A 19,938-nucleotide genomic window follows, 5' to 3' on the forward strand; every position below is an offset into this window, starting at 1 on the left:
AGCCTATGTTTCTAAACAAATGGGTCCAGCAAAATATTGAAACAGGTTTCAACCCTATTATCCTGAAGGTAAGCGAGCGAAAAGAGCAACACTGCTTCATTGCTTTGCTGCTTATTCAGCAAAGTCGTCCAATATCTGGGATAACATTTGATGTCCAGTCAGCAGCCATTTTGGCAGCGCTGTATTTTCACATAACAGGCTCTGATAAGCTCGTGTTTTGCTAATGCGTCCTGGCTATTGTGTCAGTTGCAGACTTGTGCTGTTTTTCATAGACCAATAACCATTTGTTTCTAGTCTCTTGGGAGTTGGGCATGAAACAACCTTATTGGTAAAGAATGTGCAAAACACACACGGCATTTAATCAGGCCAAGTGCTGCCGGTACAACATCAAGATGAGATAACCTATCGCGTGTACTTATGGGAGGTAGAAATATTAACCATGCCACTACCGGTATATTATGGAACACATTTGTGCTAAGCTAATGGAGTGGAATGGGTGGACGGATACACCCTCCGTACCACAGTGCAATAGGTCACGCACATATAATGTACCATTACATTTAGCTCAGGGTACATCACGGCAAATTAGCATTTAGAGAATGAGAGCTTCTAGGCATTTGAATTACAACATTGCCCTTTGAGCGTAGTGTGTACGCCTTAAGCGGTCTTTTAAAAACATTTTTTTTACATGATCTGTGTTTGCTTAACTAGTGCGTTTCTAAAACAAGCCTGCTTGGTACGAAAGCTGCAAAGATGTCACTGTGGCAAAATACCTTGATATTCAGAGTGAACTGGTTGTATGGGAGATAAGGAGTGATTGTTGTGAAGCTATGAAAACGGCATTGTGCATTAGGGTCTAGTTTATGAAGTATGTAATTGCAGTGGTTTTTCTGTAAGAGCGGGCTCTGTTGGTTTCTGCCAGAATGCCACGCTAGTCACAGAGGAATGCTGTTTTGTCTATTCAGAGAAGCACACCCACTCTCATGGCTTCTGGGTTTTCCATAAAACTGCATGAGTGCAAGGGCAGGGGGTGGGAATGGTCTCTCTACCTCTAGGCCTTCCTCCCTTTCTCTCCTCCCTCTCGCTCTCTGTGTGTCTCTCTCTCTCCATTCTTTATCCCTCCCTGGCTCCCTCCCTCCCTCCCTCGCTCTCTCTCTATCCCTTCCTTTCACTCTCCATCTCCCTCTCTATCCTCTCTCCCTCTATATTCTCTCTTTACCCCACCCCTTTCTTTCCCACTTTCTCCCTTCTCCTCTCTTCTCTTTCCTCTCTCCTCTCTCGGAAGTGATATTATTCATCCTCCCACAGACCGTGGCTGGGTGGTGGGGTAGATGTCAAGATGCCAGGAGTGTATGGTGCAGAGGCGCTGTGTGTGAACAGAGGATCACGTTCTCATACTCCGACCATGGCTCATTTGTCCAATCGGGTCTGGCTGAAGCAGATCGCTTCTCACGCCACAGATGTTGTGAGACATACAAGCTCAGACAGGATGTCAAAATTGTGCCTGAGAGCATGGTGCATTACCGCCACCAATTACATTCAGGATTATAAGATACACTACATGACCAAAAGTATGAGATGCTCGTCAAGCATTTCATTCAAAAATCATGGGCATTAATATGGTGTTGTTCCTCCCCTTTTGTGCTATAACAGCCTCCACTCTTCTGGGAAGGCTTTTTGCTAGATGTTGGAACATTGCTGGGGGACTTGCTTCCATTCAGCCACGAGCATTAGTGAGGTCAGGCACTGATGTTGCGCGATTAGGCCTGGCTTGCTGTCGGCGTTCCAGTTCATCCCAAAGGTATTTGATGGGGTTAAGGTCAGGGCTCTGTGCAGGTTAGTCAAGTTCTTCCTCACTGATCTCGACAAACCATTTTTCTGTATTGACCTCGCTTCTGCGGCTGCTTGGCCATGGAAACCCATTTCATGAAGCTCCCGACGAACAGTTCTTGTGCGGACGTTGCTTCCATATGCAGTTTGGAACTCGGTAGTGAGTGTTGCAACCGAGGACAGGCGATTTTTACGCACTTCAGCACTCTGCGGCCCCATTTTGTGAGTTAGCGTTGCCTACCACTTTGCGGCTGAGCCGTTGTTGCTCCTAGTCGTTTCCACTTCCCAATAACAGCACTTACAGTTGACCGCGCAGCTCTAGCAGGGCAGAAATTTGACAAACTGACTTGTTGGAAAGGTGGCATCCTATGACGGTGCCATGCTGAAAGTCACTGAGCTCTTCAGAACCGGCCATTCTACTGCCAATGTTTGTCTTTGGGGATTGCGTGGCTGTGTGCTCAATTTTATAGACCTGTCCGCAACAGGTGGGCTGAAATAGCCGAATCCACTAATTTGAAGGGTTGTCCACATACTTTTGGACATGTAGTGTAGCTACTAGCTAGTGTGTGCTAGGTAGTTAGCTAGTGTGTATTAGAGCTAGTATTGTAGCTAGTGTCTAGGTACTAGCTAGTTAGAGTGTACCGGTTAGCTAGCCTAGCTGGTGTGTATTTAAAAAATAATTTATTTTACTAGGCAAGTCAGTTGATGAGTACTAGCTAGCGTGTACTAGCTAGCTGCACAAACAATAACATAACGCCATGGATCAGAGCTAGTGCCTCGACCGGTATGTGCGTAGCACACTGACTCCCTGGAACAATGCTACTGACTTACGTGACACACGAGACCAAGGAACGTCTACACCACTCTGGGAAGCAACCGTCCAGACTGCTATAGTGTGCCCAGTTCTATCATCCCCTCTCCACCCTTGTTCTGTTCTCCTCCTCCTCCCTCCCTCTCTCTGTCTCTCTGTCTCTCTCTCTCTCTCTTTCTTTCTTTCTTTCTTTCTTTCTTTTCCCACCTCACTCTCTCTGCCTGATCCGTCCTCTCCTCCTCAGCCACCTCTTTATATTTCTCCCTCTCTCTCCATCTCCCCTGTTTTCTGGTTCATAATATGTAACATGATTTGGCCCTCCCCTGTTCATGCGGCATAAATATAATCCTGGCGATTTCAGGTTGGCGGCTGTTAAGTCTACCGTTTTCTCTCTCTCTCTCTCTCTCTCTCTCTCTCTCTCTCTCTCTCTCTCTCTCTCTCTCTCTCTCTCTCTCCCTCTCTCTCACACAGACACACAAACACACACAATGGGTTCTTGAGATGCTGCACATTTGTACGGTAATGAGTTTCTTTCCCTGTGAAACACGGCGCTCATACAGAAGAGTCCTTCAATCGACGGCGGCAACGCGAGCACAAAACACTATGCACTTCCAAATCGGCCTCACCACAACAGCAAACAAACACACGGCCCCTTGAGTGCATGGGGGAACCCTACGAAGAGGAAAATAAAGATTTCAATAGATTGCAGAAGGGAAGTCGCAAGCTATTGACAATTGGCTCGCAAGAGCTTATGTATGCCATGCTTTTATCATTGTCCCATTGAAAAGGCATTAAAGTGTTCTATGGGATTGATTTAACCATGTGTTGGCCAATGTCATCAAGGTCAATTGAAAAACAGACAGTTGTGTGTTGTGATGATGCTATTCACCACCCTTGTGTCCCTGAAGATTACCAGTTTTGTGTAACCTTGTGTGTGTGTACGTGTGTGTGTCTGCACGTGCGTGTGTTTCCACGTGCACATGGCCTCTTTGTGTGTGTTCTCGCATGGGTGTGCGTGTGTGTGATGTGTGACTTTACGTGTGTGTGTGTGTGTGTGTGTGTGTGTGTGTGTTTGACTCTGTATGCCAGTGTGCAGCGGAGCAGCCCAACAGGGCACTGGGATAATCACTCACCAGTCTGTTGGTCAGGGTCGTGTACTGGGGGACCATCCATCTGAACAGCTGCTCTAAGACTGAGATAGAGGAGTAGAGGGCGGCGGGGGAGAGAGGGAGAGGAAAGGGTAAAAAGAGGTAGTGGAGATATCATGTGGGTAAGAGAGAGAAAGAAAGTGAGAGAAATAAGAGAAGAAAAGAGGGACAGGTTAAAATATAGAGGAAGTGTGAGAGGGAGACAGTGCTAGCTAGTTTGGTGAGATTGCTATTTGGACAAGGACATGGTAGGTCTAGTATTGATGAGAACTATTTGGACAAGGACATGGTAGGTCTAGTATTGATGATAATTATTTGGACAAGGACATGGTAGGTCTAGTATTGATGAGATAACTATTTGGACAATGATATGGTTGGTCTAGTATTGATGAGATAACTATTTGGACAAGGATATGGTTGGTCTAGTGTTGATAAGATACCTATTTGGACAAGGTAGGTCTAGTTTTTTTTTTACCATGTAAGTTGACTGAGAACACATTCTCATTTACAGCAACGACTTGGGGAATAGTAGGGGGGATGAATGAATCAATTGGAAGCTGGGGATGATTAGGTGGCCATGAAGGCCAGATTGGGAATTTAGCCAGGACCCCAGGGTTAACATGGGATCTTTATTGACTACAGAGAGTCAGGACACCCATTTAACATCCCATCCAAAAGACAGCACCCTACGGAGGGTATTGTCCCCAATCACAGCCCTGGGGCATTGGGATATTTTTCTGAGACCAGAGGAAAGGGTATCTCCTACTGGCCCTCCAACACCACTTCCAGCAGAATCTGGTCTCCCATCCAGAGACTGACCAGAACCAACCCTGCTTAGCTTCAGAAGTAATTGTATGCTCTTGGCAAATTGATGAGATAACTATTTGGACCAGGACATGGTTGGCCTAGTATTGATGATAACTATTTGGACAAGGACACGGTAGGTCTAGTATTGATGAGATAGCTATTTGGACAAGGATATGGTAGGTCTAATATTGATGAGATAACTTTTTGGATAAGGACATGGTAGGTGGGCTGAATTCACATAGTATCACTATAGTAAACTGAAAATATATGTACTTGCCCTCTGTTCCATTGTTAGTTTTTCATGCAGCTATGAAACACCAGCTTGTTAAAACTGTTGAATTCAGTTAAACTCGTCCTGCTAAGATCTAGTCACAGATAGCAACTTGACAGTAACAAAGCAACCCTTAAAAAGATATATGCACCTAATTATCATTGACCTTTGGTGATTAGGTAAACAAGCAAATCTCCCTTGAGGCTTCTCAAAGTTCAAACTCCTGAACAAAAGCGAGACTGCAGAGGTGAAATGGCTTTGGCATTTCCTGTACCCACACCTGGGGACAAGATACTGTCACTTCCTTGTTCCAGCCACAGCAGGTGCTTTTAAACCCAATTACTGGCGCAAGAAATGTCATCAGAACCCGTCACTCATAACAACAAAGGGTGGGATGATAGAGAGAATGACATAAACAGGCACCGGCAATGTTCTAATAAACAGGGAGACAACAGAGGAACTCGGGTGGGACGAGCATCTCTGAAAACATTACATGTGACCGTCAGAGGCTTGTTTGACTGAGGTCGGGAGGAGGTTGGGGAAAAGTAAAGAAGTCCCACAAATAAACTTCTTTAAGCTGCCGGTGTCAGAAGCTTTCATGTGGATGCTGCACTGGAGGGCATAGCTTAGCTTAGCTTGAGGAATGTTATTGCACATGCCTACTGATCTGGTGGCGATGCGTGAGAAACGGTCCTGACGCTAGTCTTAAATCAATCCGCCCCTTTGTGAGAGAGAGATGTATGGAGGGAAGGAAAGAGAGAAAAGGATGGTGACAGGAGGTATGAGCGAGTGAGAGAGAGAGAAAAGAGAGAGAGAAGGGCAGAAGAATAATTGTGAAAGAGAGGGGAAGAGAAAATTGAAGCAGGTCATGGAAGAAGATGGAAGGAAGGAGGTTTTTTGAGAGAGAGAAAGAGAGAGAGAGAGAGAGAGAGAGAGAGAGAGAGAGAGAGAGAGAGAGAGAGAGAGAGAGAGAGAGAGAGAGATGAGCGGAAAGAGGTAAGATAAAAGACTACTGCATGTGTCATGCGTAATAGGTGCAGCCAGCATCCCGAGCTCATGGGCTGCCACTCTGACTTAGCCCGCACCCTTTTTGACAGGGGGGGCGGACGGTTGCTAGGGGGACTTATGCCTCTGTTGAGCGTTCAAACGGGATACATTCTATAACTCCAATCATGTGACACATAGCAATAACCCTGAGGGAATCTTGAGTGGGTGTAAATGCCGCTTCATGCAAACTTCTTTGAACTCTATTAATGTAATATTTCTCCACTGTGGAACCATGGTTGAGACGGGTAGACGTGGAGGGTGAGGGATGGGTACCCGATGCCCTATGCCGTCTGTAGAGATGCCATTTGACCTTGCGGTTGAAATCGGTGGGCGAGCGTTCTTTCACGGTACAGCGGTTCTGCCTTAATTAAGCCGGATAGAGTCCTTGAGCTCTTGACTCTTACCTCTTGTGTGGCATCTGGAAGATACTGTTCAAAACAACTGAGATATAGCCTTACGTTGTTGGAGTAAAAAGTTTAAGGAACCTGCCATGTTTTATTTATGATTTTGGACTATGTAATAACTGTATTGTTTACCCCCGACCAAACAAGGAAAGGGAACAGTTCATGAAAGGCAAAAACTGTATTTGTCGTGCACCAATTCCTTGTGGCAGTTATGTCTTAGCGTGTGTGGACACAATTAAGGAAGGGGTTGACTTAATAGTCGTGCCTGCTATTTTTGTGGGCATTTTTTGGGGAGAACAACAACAGTTTCCATGCAATCCATTTTATAAGATGGGCAAGGCATTGCATGTTATTCACAAACATAAAGAGCCCTCTTGAAACCCAATGGACTTATTTGAAGCAAAACTGAGGCAAGGCGCACGAAAGATGAGTTTGTTATGAAGGTTGGTTATGGGTATTGTTTATTTGTAATTTTTTTTTATCCCAGACCAAACTTATTAAAAACAGTTGCATCCATAAGATTCTGATGTTAGCATTTGGTTCCCATCAATTTGTGTTATATTGTGGATATACTAGCAGGCTATGATAGCACGCTAACAAAGAATGTCCCATCACAGATGGTATTAGATACTATAACAGCATGCCTTCAGGGTCATGACCACCCCAGCATGATGGTTACTTACATTGAAATAGATGACAAGGGATTCCTGTTAGCTTATGTTTGACAATCAACACCCATCTCAAGACATTTGAACAACAATGAGCAAAAGTTTATTCAATCAAACACTGTTTGGTAGTTCACACAGCAGTATCAAAAAGCTCGGAATCTAAATTGTTAGTCCCTGTTTGAAACATAGAACTCCCACATGCAATAGTAGAAGACACAAAACAGGCTATCCTTTCTATAGAGATTCTCTCTCTTCATTGTTTCCCTCCTCTATCAACCTCTCAGGGAGTGATAAGAATCAGGGGAGAACAAACGATAACTCACCAACCCTCTCTCTCTCTCTTTCTTTCTTTCCTCCGACACTGCCTGGCAATATCTTCCCCTTTTTCTAATTAACATTGTGCATGTTGTCGGCCTTTTGTTTAATAATGCATGATCCTATCACAACTCGGCACTTTGAATGGAAAACCACTGAATAGTAACAATAATACCGCTGAGAGGCTTGGAAAGAAAGGACAATATTTTTTCTCTTCCTTTTTTTTCCCAGCAATAAATGTTTGAGCGAAGCATCAGCATCTCTGTATGTGTGAAATTGAACTGACACGTGTAACACAGCGGCCATATTAGGGAACAAAAGCTTTTGTGTCGAAGGTCAGAGGTAATATCTGAGGTAGCAGTGTGCGTTGGGTAACGCCAGCGATGCTGCTGTAGTTGTTGGTTAGAGCTCAGCCCTGTAGGAAACACACCCACACATGAACGTACCCACATACACACATGCATGCAGGTACTATCATACACACTGCCAACACGCTGCACCATTCTCGCTACAGACATGCTGTTCAGAGGGTGACTAAGTGCACCTTGCCTACCCTGCCTACTCCCTTTGACTGCATTCTGTGACAAGACCTTAATGCTGGAACAAAAGTCCACATATGACATCAGAGTAGCCATTGTCCAATTTTGTCAGCTACTTTGTTCACATTAGGGGTGCTTGTGTTCACATGGATGGCACAGCCTTCCTCTCCCATGGTTGGTGCTTACGAAACATGCAGATGGCTTTGTTTCTCTGTATCAGCATGTGGAGGGCGGTGGAGGGAGCAAGGGAGAGCTGCTGAGTACTGTGTATAGTGAGGACTCCTAATGTTATGTCATTGTGGAAGTTCACACGACATTAATTAACTCAAAGGCTATCAACCCCGACTTTGGAAGGATGGCTACTGCACATGCATGCAAGGCAAAAGTAAGAGAAGACGTCAGTGACCTTGAATAGAAGAGCTTTGTGTAATGCCGTTGCTTACTATGGATTAGACTTTCAGTGATAACCCTGTCCTTACACAGTGTAATGGAATGAAATACACTATAAATACTCTAGTCATGCGGAAAATCTGTTTGTGTGTGCTCGTATGTGTGTGTGTGTGCACGTGAGCCATTGTATGTGTGTGTGTGTGTGTGTGTGTGTGTGTGTTGGTTGAGATTGCCTCAAATTGATTCAGTTTGCCACGCGTACCTCGGACGCCACCGGCCTCACAGCGCTCTGAGACAGGTAGTCCTGTCTATCTCCCCATGATACAAATCGAATGTGACAGGTGCACTATCTCCCTGTCTCTTCTGCCATTTACAGTCAAAGGAATAAAAGTTCTCCCGCAGGGGGAGAGAAAGGACGGGGAGATGGGTAGCAGGGAAATGAGGTACTTTGTCATCGTCTACCCCACTGATTGAGCTTTGGGTTTTCTAGATGTTTTATTTGTTTATAAATCATCAGATAAATAGCCGGGTGAACAAGCCCCATACGTAAAGGGATTATGTGATTCCTGTAATGCTTTTGTGTGGGTGAACAGTGCCATATCTAGGCCTGTGGTGTGGCTAATGTGCAAATGGTTGATGCTATCCGTCAACTAGCCTTCGGTGCTAACCCGCTAAATGTCAAACTGTAAAAGAGGTCAGAGGTCAAATGACGTGTCCATCTGACGACTCCCAGTTTTAGTTTACCTACGACAAGTTAACCTAGTCAGTTTGGGTGCATTCCAGATAACCATTTTAGGCTCAGATCTACATCGATTATCAGGTCTTTACAATGCCTGGAAAAGTGTTTTACATCTCAGAAACCACAACATATTGGTCACCAGGGATCAAGACCTGGCTTTAGCGAATGGATGATGTGGAATCGAGTGGGTTACTTGCTAATGCTATCATGCTTTGTCACATCGATTTTCCCCATCCACATAGTGGCTCTTGATAAAGGAAGGGGTGGCAAACATGAGCGCAAGCACGAGCAGAGCCTAGCCTACACGTTTAGAAAAAAGTGTTCCAAAAGGGTTATTCAGCTGTCCCCCTAGGATAACACTTTTTTGTTCCATGTAGAACTCTTTTGGTAGAACTCCAGGTAGAACTCCCAATAAGAGAACCCTTTAAAGAACCCATTTTGGTTCCAGGTAAAAACCCTTTTGGTGCCAGGTGGAACTCTTTCGGGTTCCATGTAAAACCCTTACCACAAAAGGTTCTACATGGAACCCAAAAGAGTTTCACCTGGCACCAAAAGGGTTTTTACCTGGAACCAAAATGGGTTCTCTTATGGCGACAGCTCTAGAATCCTTTTAGATTCAAGATAGCACCTTTTTTTCTAAGAGTGTACTCTGTCATAGATTTTATGTGTACTCCAAGCAGCTCTTGATAAAGGAGGTGTTGCTAGCATGTACTAATGCTACTGTAGCTTACTCCATCAAAATGTATAGATGTGTTGCACTCTTTTTTTTGTTGGTCCTAATCTATTTGGAGACACTTGAAGCTATTAAAGCTTTGGCTAAGTGGTGTAAGACGGGGCATAAATATGAGCTGAATGGTTTTAAGGGTACTAAGAGCAATAGTGGCAATTTATCACTCCATAGTCAGTGGATAGCACTTGTCTGGAGAGAAATCCACCAATCTATTACTGGCTTCTCTTAACCGTCTCACCATAAACTCACTAAAGAATGAGAGCAGAGGTTAGGTGCTGTGTCTCGTGTGGCTCAGTTGGTTGAGCATGAGAACAAGTGTGATGAATTCGTTCCTAACACTACTGTAAGTTGCTCTGGATAAGAGTGTGCTAAATTACCCAAATGTCCGTGAGTTGAATGGCTAACTGTATGGTTCTCTGGGGACAGTTTGAGTTAGTCACCCATAGTAGGCTAAACAGGTTAGCATTCTGCTACTAGCATGTTGAATGTATGTGAATAGTTCAGAAATATTCTTATTACACACAGTATATTTGATTAGAGCATGTGTGTCCTTCCATCCGTGTACGTGCGTGTGTGTGTATGTGCGAGCACTAATGTATGTTCTGAAGTGCCAGAATATAGCCTGCGAGCATATTACCCTCTCTCCTCTTTAGCTGTCAAAACCTACTGAGTCTGTGTGGGTATGTCACAAATCTGCACTAGATAGATAAAGTACATGAAGCCAAACCGCTTTATTTCATCTCTCTCTCTCTCTCTCTCTCTCCCCTCCCCCCACAGGCTGTGAATATCCTGCATCTGAGAAATCAGACCACTGAGGCTGCCAAAGCATGCTGGTGCCAAGCTGTCCCATGATGCACATAGCCAGACCCGTGCTGCTCGTCCTGGGTCTTCTCCTCCTCCTCGCCAACGCCGAAAGTAAGTGTCACTTCTTCTCTCGTCCACTCTTTGTCCTCTGTTTGCGCCCTTGTAGGGAAGAAAGATGTCTCTTATAAGTGGTCTTATGATATCTAAGTGTCAAGTGTTATTACACACACCAACTCACACACACACTTCCATGCATTCTCCCTCTATCTCCCTCTCTCTACCCAACACCTTGATGAGTACAAAGCCATATCCATGCCCCTACATTCTAATCCGATATGGAGATAACTATCAATATCTGGGACCCAAAGAACAACCGTAGATATACAGTGCCTTCAGAAAGTATTCACCCCCCTTGACTTTTTCCACATTTTCTTGTGTTACAGCCTAACTCTAAAATTGATCAAATTTAGTTTTTTTGTAATTGGCCTACACACGATATCTCAAAATGTCAAAAGGGAATTATGTTTATCAAAATTTGTACAAATTAATAAAAAATGTAAATCTGAAATGTCTTCAGTCAATTAACTATTCAACTCCTCCTGTGTTATGGCAAGCCTAAATAAGTTCAGGAGTAAAAGTCACATAATAAGTTGCACGGCCTCACTCTGTGCAATAATAGTGTTTAACATGATTTTTGAATGACAAACCTCATCTCTGTACCCCACACATACAGTTATCTCTGAAATCCCTCATCTGAACAGTGAATTTCAAACACAGATTCAACCACAAAGACCAGGGAGGTTTTCCAATGCCTTGCAAAGAGGGGCACCTATTGGTAGATGGGTAAAAAAAAAACACCCAGTCATAACAAAGATACAGAAATATTTCCTAACTCAGTTGCTGGAGAGGAAGGAAAATGCTCAGGGATTTCCTTCCTCTCCAGCAAGTCCCTTGTTTTATCCTGTTTGCAACAAGGCACTAAAGAAATACTGCAAAAAAAATATGGCAAAGCAATTAACTTTTTGTCCTGAATACAGTGTTATGTTTGGGGAAAATCCAATACAACACATTACTGAGTACCACGCTCCATATTGGCTGCATCATGTTATGGGTATTGTTTTGATCGTTAAGAACTGGAGTGTTTTTCAGGATCAAACAAATGTATGGAATGGAGCTAATCACAGGAAAAATCCTAGAGAAAAACCTGGTTCAGTCTGCTTTCCACCAGACACTGGGAGATGAATTCACCTTTCTGCAGGACCGTAACCTAAAATTCAAGGCCAAATCTACACTGGAGTTGCTAACCATGAAGAAAGTGAATGTTCTCGAGAGGCCGAATTACAGTTTTGACTTAAATCTACTTGAAAATCTATGGCAAGACCTGAAAATGGTTGTCTAACAATAATCAACAAGCAATTTGACAGAGCTTGAAGAATATTGAAAAGAATAATGGCAAACGTTGCACAATCCAGGTGTGGAAAGTTCTTAGAGACTTACCCAGAAAGACTCACAGCCGCAATCGCTTCCAATGGCGCTTCTACAAGTATTGACTCAGGGGTATGAATACTTACTTAAGTGGGATTTTTCCTGTATTTCTTTTTCAATAAATGTACAAAAATAGCTAAAAACATGTTTTTCACTTTGTTATTATGGGGTATTGTGTATAGATGGGTGAGATTATTATTTATTGAATCTATTTTGAATTCAGGCTGTAACACAACAAAATGTGGAATTAGTCAAGGGGTAGGAATACTTTCTGAAGGCACTGTAAACATGACATTTCCACCACGAAAATACGTTGAATTGGAATTACATGATGTTAGGAGTTGAAATCTGAGCATTGAGGTGTGACAGCAGTGTGACAGTAGTTTCAGACTCCATTGAGGTGTGACAGCAGTGTGACAGTAGTTTCAGACTCCATTGAGGTGTGACAGCAGTGTGACAGTAGTTTCAGACTCCATTGAGGTGTGACAGCAGTGTGACAGTAGTTTCAGACTCCATTTAGTTTCTCTCACTCCATTTTCCCTGGTTAACACTACTTCCCATGAATCACTAAGTTCCAGGAAGCAGGTGCTTGTGAATCAAAGTTTTATTACACCCGTCACACCGCGGGAATCTCACTCGTCAGCTCGAATATCTCTGGAAGACGGAGCGTTCACCCAAGGTCAGAGACGAGGGAATAGCAAAAGTTAAATTGATGGGCGAGACTTGAAACTTTGTGGTTGAGAAACGTTCCCTGCAATCTGTTTCATGCTCCATACTCCCTCCTGTGGCATGTCACTGTGGGAGAAAGATGAATGGAAAAGTTTCACTTCAGGTGAGAATTTTGTGTCTCAAGGATTCTGTTTTTTATTGACTTTGCCATCATAATCATAGCAGCTTTTGATGTGCTTTCTATTGAGCACAGCTATCAATCTTTTGGAAATAGAATAAACCAGGCAACAAGGCATGAACTCCAAATGGTGGATGTTGCCATGTACACATAGTTGAGGTGACAAATGTGTCATACAAAATAAAATAAAGGAAAGCCATCTACCAGACGTCCAATCTTGAGTCGCCAGTGGACATTCCAGGGGTGAATTTGAGCACAGATGTTACCGATGAGACAACCACAAGTGCACTTGGCCATCCAACCCCGTTAACCCTACCCCCCACCTTCCCTTCTCTCCCTGTTACGGTCTGCGTGCTAACAGCTGCTCTTATAGCCCTTTGGACAGCTGTGCTGGTTCATCACTTCCAAGCCAAAACAAATTTACCGCGAGGGGAGGCGACAGCTGTCTAGCAATGACTGAGTAACGCAGGAGACAGGGGGTTGGGGATCGGGGGTTGTATGACAGGCCAGTGTTGCCAGCTGAGGTGTGAGTGCACAGAGAGGCAAGTAGAGACAAACCATCTTGAAGTAGTACATATTTTCTAAGGGATCCAGCTATATTCTTCTCTCAGCTTTATCCAGCTTTAATACTCAGCTTAAGTATGTATTTTATTCTTTGTTGTGTTGCGGATATTCCTTCTCCCTCTATCCTTTCCTCCCACGTCCATTCTTTCTGTCCCTTTTTGTGCCTGTGCGTTAGCCCCAGACAAGCGACTGTGTCCCTGTATTTTCCCTCTCTAGTGTGCCACTGCATCTGCATAAACACTTCAGCAGCTCAGCTCAGCTCCAGGGTTCTCCCCAATACTGCTCTAGCCGTGAGAGGAAAGGCCAAAATAACAACGGAATAACCCCACCACCCACCGCCTCACTTTAACCCTCTAAAACCCCCTAGAGAAAGAAGGGAAGCTGCTTGCCTCCGTCAGTGCAGTGCGTTAGCCCAACTGGGGTGTGTTAGCCCTGCATGCTAAGGGATATGGCGGAGGATATGAGACACGTGAGAAGGCTAAAATGGCTGACTCTGCCTGCTCAACAGATGGCACCATCCTTGGAGCCAGTCCTGTGTGTCCATGCCCGGCTGACTGCACTAACCTCTCCCGCAAAGGCTGGGGAAAAAAGAGTAACAAATGTCCCCGGACAGGACACGCACACACGTAGGAAGGGTTTTGGCGCTAACGATGTTAACACGGGCGAATGCAATATGGCAATGCATTGTTTGGTTAATATGTGGATACTAAGCATGGATAGAAAGGGGCCTTTGTTGGCATAGGACTGTGATTATGTTTGTGATTTTTGTTGTTTTACCTCCAGAACCTACCTACCTCTCTCTCTCTCTCGCTCTCTCTCGCTCTCTTTCGCTCTCTCTCTCTCTCTCTCTCTCTCTCTCTCTCTCTCTCTCTCTCTCTCTCTCTCTCTCTCTCTCTCTCGCTCTCTCGCTCTCTCTCTCTCTCTCTCTCTCGCTCTCTCGCTCTCTCTCGCTCTCTCGCTCTCTCGCTCTCTCTCTCTCTCGCTCTCTCGCTCTCTCTCTCCTTTTCTCCAAACCCTGCATGGTTCATTTGTGTGGCAAATTGGGTTCAGGACTATTGAAGGAGGGTATACCAGGGCAATAATAAATGTCCCTGGTGAGCCTGCAAGAGAAAGAGAGTGAGAAGCAGTGGTGGTGGCAAGCAATTATTCTGTGCCTGGTTAAACAATGTCTAGTAGGATGAAGATTAGACATGGTTTGTGTCCGAAATGGCACCTTGTTTTGGCCATGGCCCATAAGGCAAGAAGTACATAATGTAGTGAACGGTGTCCTATTTGGGACAGAGCTACTGGTTTGAGGAGACTAAACAGCTCAGCGATTCATTAGCAACATTAAATGCAACGAGCTACCAAACAGTACCGAACAGCACCGAACAAAACACAATAAGTCCTAGAGGTTGATAGAGGTCTCTAATGGTTTTGCCTTCGTGCTTGTTTGTTTGCCCTCTGCCATTTCTCCCATTGTGCTCTTAAACTCGCTGGCGTTGACCATCCATTGATCATTATTGATCATTGATACATGCTGCTTTAAATACCTCTTAAACCCATCCCTCTGAGGGGCCCTGGTCAAAAGTTGTGGACTACACTATATAGGAAATAGGGAGCCAATTGGGAGGCAACTTAAGTCACCCTGGGGCCTAATGCTGGTTGAATTGATTATCTCTACTGATGGCGTGTCGTATCCCAGTGGAGTGAATGCTCCTCTTTTAACGCCTCAAATAACTATCGACAGGCTCCCCCGGATCTCTGTAAACACTCTGTTTATGTGCCCAAACTTCTCTATCTCTCTTGCTCTCCTTCACACACACAGGCTTGGGACCCAAATAGCACCATATTCCCTTTATAGTGCACCTATGCAGACACTCGAGAGAGAGAGAGAGAGAGAGAGAGAGAGAGAGAGAGAGAGAGAGAGAGAGAGAGAGAGAGAGAGAGAGAGAGAGAGCGAGAGAGAGAGAGAGAGAGAGAGAGAGAGAGAGAGAGAGAGAGAGAGAGAGAGAGAGAGAGAGAGAGAGAGAGAGAGAGAGAGAGAGAGAGAGAGAGAGAGAGAGAGAGAGAGAGAGAGAGAGAGAGAGAGAGAGAGAGGATTTCAGGAGGCAGACTAGCGTGTCTTCATGCAGCGGTTCTGAGGGCTCAACTCGAATCAGGGGGCAGGCTAGCGGGTTTCCATGCAGAGGTCAAATTGTGCACGGCTCTGCAGCGAACATAATGTGCAATATAATTAATTACTCAATACACTGTGAGGAACAGGCTTTCCCATAGTGTCATTATTTGATATGAAAGAGGCAGTCATCACAGGCGTTATCAAAGGGCTCAAGCTCGACCACGTCTTTGTGTCATTCAGATGGCTGTCAGTGTCAGTGTGAGGAATAGATTCTAGAATATTGGATGGAATAATATGATACATATTTTCGTGGAATGTTTATGTCAATGGTCATTACCTCGATGCACTCTGGGATATGTATTCATCCATAGAGCCACACATTTATAGGACTACTGGCAGGCACGTACACACACATAGGAATGCACACACACACACAGGAACACACACACACAGAGGCTCATGTGAGCACACTGAGTAGCACCTCCTAGCCAGACTAAGGGCTAATGATAATGCATTCCCCTGATGCCAGGTAGTTGTACATGGTGTGTTTTATGCATGCCTCACCTAATATGAATTATTGCAAAATAGGGTTGTATTTGCATATGGGCTTTCAGGTTGTGCTGAAATTAGCATTTTTACAACAGTTCAAATGAAATCCCACTGCTTAATTTGCCAGCATGGTAATTTGATTTAAATTGTGTCCATTCCACCCCCTACTAAACTCATAGTTATACGCTCATGTTGTCATTGTACTTCTGCAAGCAACACATACGCAACACACACACACACACAGACACACGCACGCACACGCACGCACGCACGCACACACACACACACACACACACACACACACACACACATATTACACAATAACATATTTCCCCAATATTACATTAAATAAGGGAGAATGAAACTACTGACATTGTAATTATTTTCAAAAAACGATCAGCGCCCAAAAATATACCAAATATCCCAACTTTTCAGGAGCCTGTAAAATGGCTGCTTTTGCCTCCAGCGCCATTTGATAAAATAGTAGTGTGGTATGTCCGGTACATCACTGGGGCATGTCAGAGGAAGGCCCTAAAAATGGACTCCAGCCAAGTCATTATTTTTGCTACCGCATGGCAAAAGGGACCAGAGCAGAAAGTCTGGGACAGAAGGACTCCTGAACAGCTTCTACCCCAAGCCATAAGACTGCTGAACAGCTTCTACCCCAAGCCATAAGACTGCTGAACAGCTTCTACCCCAAGCCATAAGACTGCTGAACAGCTTCTACCCCTAGCCATAAGACTGCTGAACAGCTTCTACCCCAAGCCATCAGACTGCTGAACAGCTTCTACCCCAAGCCATAAGACTGCTGAATAGCTTCTACCCCAAGCCATAAGACTGCTGAACAGCTTCTACCCCAAGCCATAAGACTGCTGAACAGCTTCTACCCCAAGCCATAAGACTGCTGAACAGCTTCTACCCCAAGCCATAAGACTGCTGAACAGCTTCTACCCCAAGCCATCAGACTGCTGAACAGGTAATCAAATGGCTAACCGGGCGATTTTCATTGACACCCTTTCTTTGCACTGGCTCTATGCACACTCACTGGACTCTACCCTCACACTCACACATACTACACTGATACTCCAAGACACACACAAACACACACTCACACACTACATAGGCTCACAAACACAAAACACATTCACACATGCATATTGACACCACTCACACATAGACACACTTTCACACACTTCACATACGCTGCTGCTACTCTGTTTATTATCTATCCTGACTGCCTAGTCACTTTTACCCCTACCTACTGTACCTATACATATTACCTCAATTACCTCAGCTACCTTGCACATTGACTTGGTACCGGTACTCCTTGTATATAGCCTCGTTATTGTTATTTAATTGTGTTACTATTACATTTTTATTTATTTTTTGCTAATCTTTTCTTACTTTTTAACTCTACATTGTTGCGACGGGCTCATAAGTAAGAATTCCACTGTAAAGTTGTATTCAACCTGTTGAATTCAGTGCATGTGACAAATACAATTATATTTGATTTGATTTAAACCCAACTCATCAACGGTGTCTAATTACAAACCTGTGGTTTAGTAGCACGCAATCTGATCACAAGACCATGGAAACATAATCAAACACAATGTTATCGTGGCCATCCAAGATGATTTGTGCTACCAGGGCTTTTGCTATGCTAGATGAATAATCAGTAGTAATCATTTTCTCCGGTAGAAATACGGTACTCTACAAACTGTCTGTGCTTCTCGTTCTTATCGTCACTTTGTAATTACCATGTAATTACTCCATAAGACACTGTGGGCCCTCACCATTTATGCTGGGGATGCTTGTTTGTCTAGTAGGGCTGTGAAGATACCAGCATAGCAATATTTTCATGGTAGAAAATGTAACACAAAGCACACTAAACCATTTGGTCCTTTAAAAACCTGCTGGATGTAAAATATTGTGTGCTATAGCTTGGAAAATAAATAAATGTGACTCTGGTTTCCAAAATTAGTCTGTTTTCCTAAAGAAGTAAAACCTACTTCATGTTTTGTTTCCTTGCCACGGTACTAACGACTATCGCAGGGCCAGTACTATCGCAGGGCCAGTACTATCGCAGTACTGGCCCTATTATCTAGTAGAAAGCCTCTGCTAGTCCGTTATTGGACACTATTAGCCTGGCTATGGATTGCTGTAATTCGGCCATCCACAGTACCACACAAAGTTCGGACCAATTTCCAAAGTTCTTCGGCATATTTGTCCACCGAAGAAAGACTACAAATCTATTTTTTCCCCGTTTACAATACCCACCTAATTCAAACCAAAATGGAACGGAATTCCCACAGATTTTTACCTCAGGTTTGGCATATTTGTCCACCAAAGAAGGAATATAAAGCCTGATTTAAGCTGGATGCTCCCATTAAGAGAACACAAACGGCCAGGTTTCACAGAGTCTAGCATGGCTTTGATGCCGGGATCAGCCGGTGAGCCGAACACAATGCCAGCTGTTTTGCGTATCCCCGGCTTACGCTTGGCACAACGTTTAGCATGCTGGCATATGCTAAAGCGGATCACTCCTTTATATACCAATGCACCCTGTAACAATGCGTGACATCACTAGAGTGACTGTGCAATTAATAGATTGGGCCTTTGGGATGCTTGGATTTGGTCATTGTCTTGAATGGATGTGCTTTACCGTCACAGAATCATTCCTCTTACAGAGTAAAGGGTAGTGTTTTGGTGGGTACGTCAAAATAGATGATCAATGTTAGAACATTAGTACGTAAGATGTTACGGATGAGAAAAGGTTGAACAATCCACGTTTGTCTTTTTGATGCCTGTGAGTGTGAAAATTGCCTCGTTGTCTGGGACAGATCTAAATGAACTAAACTAAGCTGTCGACCCTGAAGAACTTGAGGATGGGAGAGCTATATCAGAACCTCAGCCTAGCTTATACCAGAAGGATATGTGCAGCCATGAACTATCAAGAAGTAAGACCATGATTTGTTATGGAATGCACAAGATATTTATGGGACAAATCATGCAGGTGTTCAGTCCTGGCCAGGGCCCTTTGCTGACATTCACTTGCTTTCCCCTCCAGGTCAGTGTGAGCTATGTTGTGAGGTTCACTGAGGCCAGCCCCCTGAGGTACTGTAGGGGTCCAGTGGCAGCAAACTCCCACAGTGGTCATTTGAATAGCTTGTTAGGGGTTGGATGTGGTGTTCTGTACTCGACTTTTCCCTTTTGGGATATGAAGTCTAACTCTTATATTATCTAGTGGTTTTATACTGATCTATATGCTCTACTTATATGGCACAAGCAAAATCATCAACATCTCCCATATCACCATTCAAGACAAGGCATTGGAATGTCGGTTGAAATGTTAGGAATCCCAACCCTTCACTAGGAGCTGCAGCAGAGGAGGAGCTGCAAAAGCCCTTGTCGGTTTGGTTGTAGAGGGATCACATTCAATCCATTAACGGCTTAATAACCTATGCTGGGCTAATTAGTCCGATGCGTGACAACAACCTCACCGCCAATTAACAGACCCCGGATCAGGGGGGGTTTAGCGGATATCCTCTTGAGCCGAACGTGTCTCCGAACGCACTCGTGGAGATCGTTTTTAGCAACCTTATTAACTAAATATAATAATAACTGTGTCAACCGAGTTCTGCATATCAGATGCAGGCACCTTGGCTAAGGTTATGGGTGCAGCTTTCTGTTATGTGTGGAGAAAATCAGAGGAAACGTAGGAAAATAAAGAGAGACTGGGAGAGTTGGGAAAAGCAAGGCAACACCTGATTGTATCAGGGCCCGATGCCTCCCCTTAAAATGTCAAAGGCCCCTCTGCCTATGGCTGGATATATGGCCGTGTCTGAGGGAGGCCCCTTACCGTGGCTGAAGGTCATAAAAGCCCTAACATTCT

General features: G+C 44.3%; 1 protein-coding gene across 41 annotated transcripts in view; it reads left to right on the forward strand.

The window, feature by feature from the left end:
- Positions 1-19,938, forward strand: part of LOC110500605 (receptor-type tyrosine-protein phosphatase delta) — a 589,354-nt gene that overhangs the window by 424,818 nt on the left and 144,598 nt on the right. For all 41 annotated transcript variants that reach the window (XM_036958029.1, XM_036958028.1, XM_036958035.1 and 38 more), the window contains one exon: positions 10,477-10,614. In XM_036958029.1, the coding sequence (XP_036813924.1) occupies positions 10,527-10,614 (88 nt within the window). In that variant the 5' untranslated portion in view covers positions 10,477-10,526. The remainder of the gene's footprint in view (positions 1-10,476; positions 10,615-19,938) is intronic.

Source organism: Oncorhynchus mykiss, chromosome 21 (genome assembly GCF_013265735.2).
Source record: "Oncorhynchus mykiss isolate Arlee chromosome 21, USDA_OmykA_1.1, whole genome shotgun sequence".
Lineage (NCBI taxonomy): Eukaryota > Metazoa > Chordata > Actinopteri > Salmoniformes > Salmonidae > Oncorhynchus > Oncorhynchus mykiss.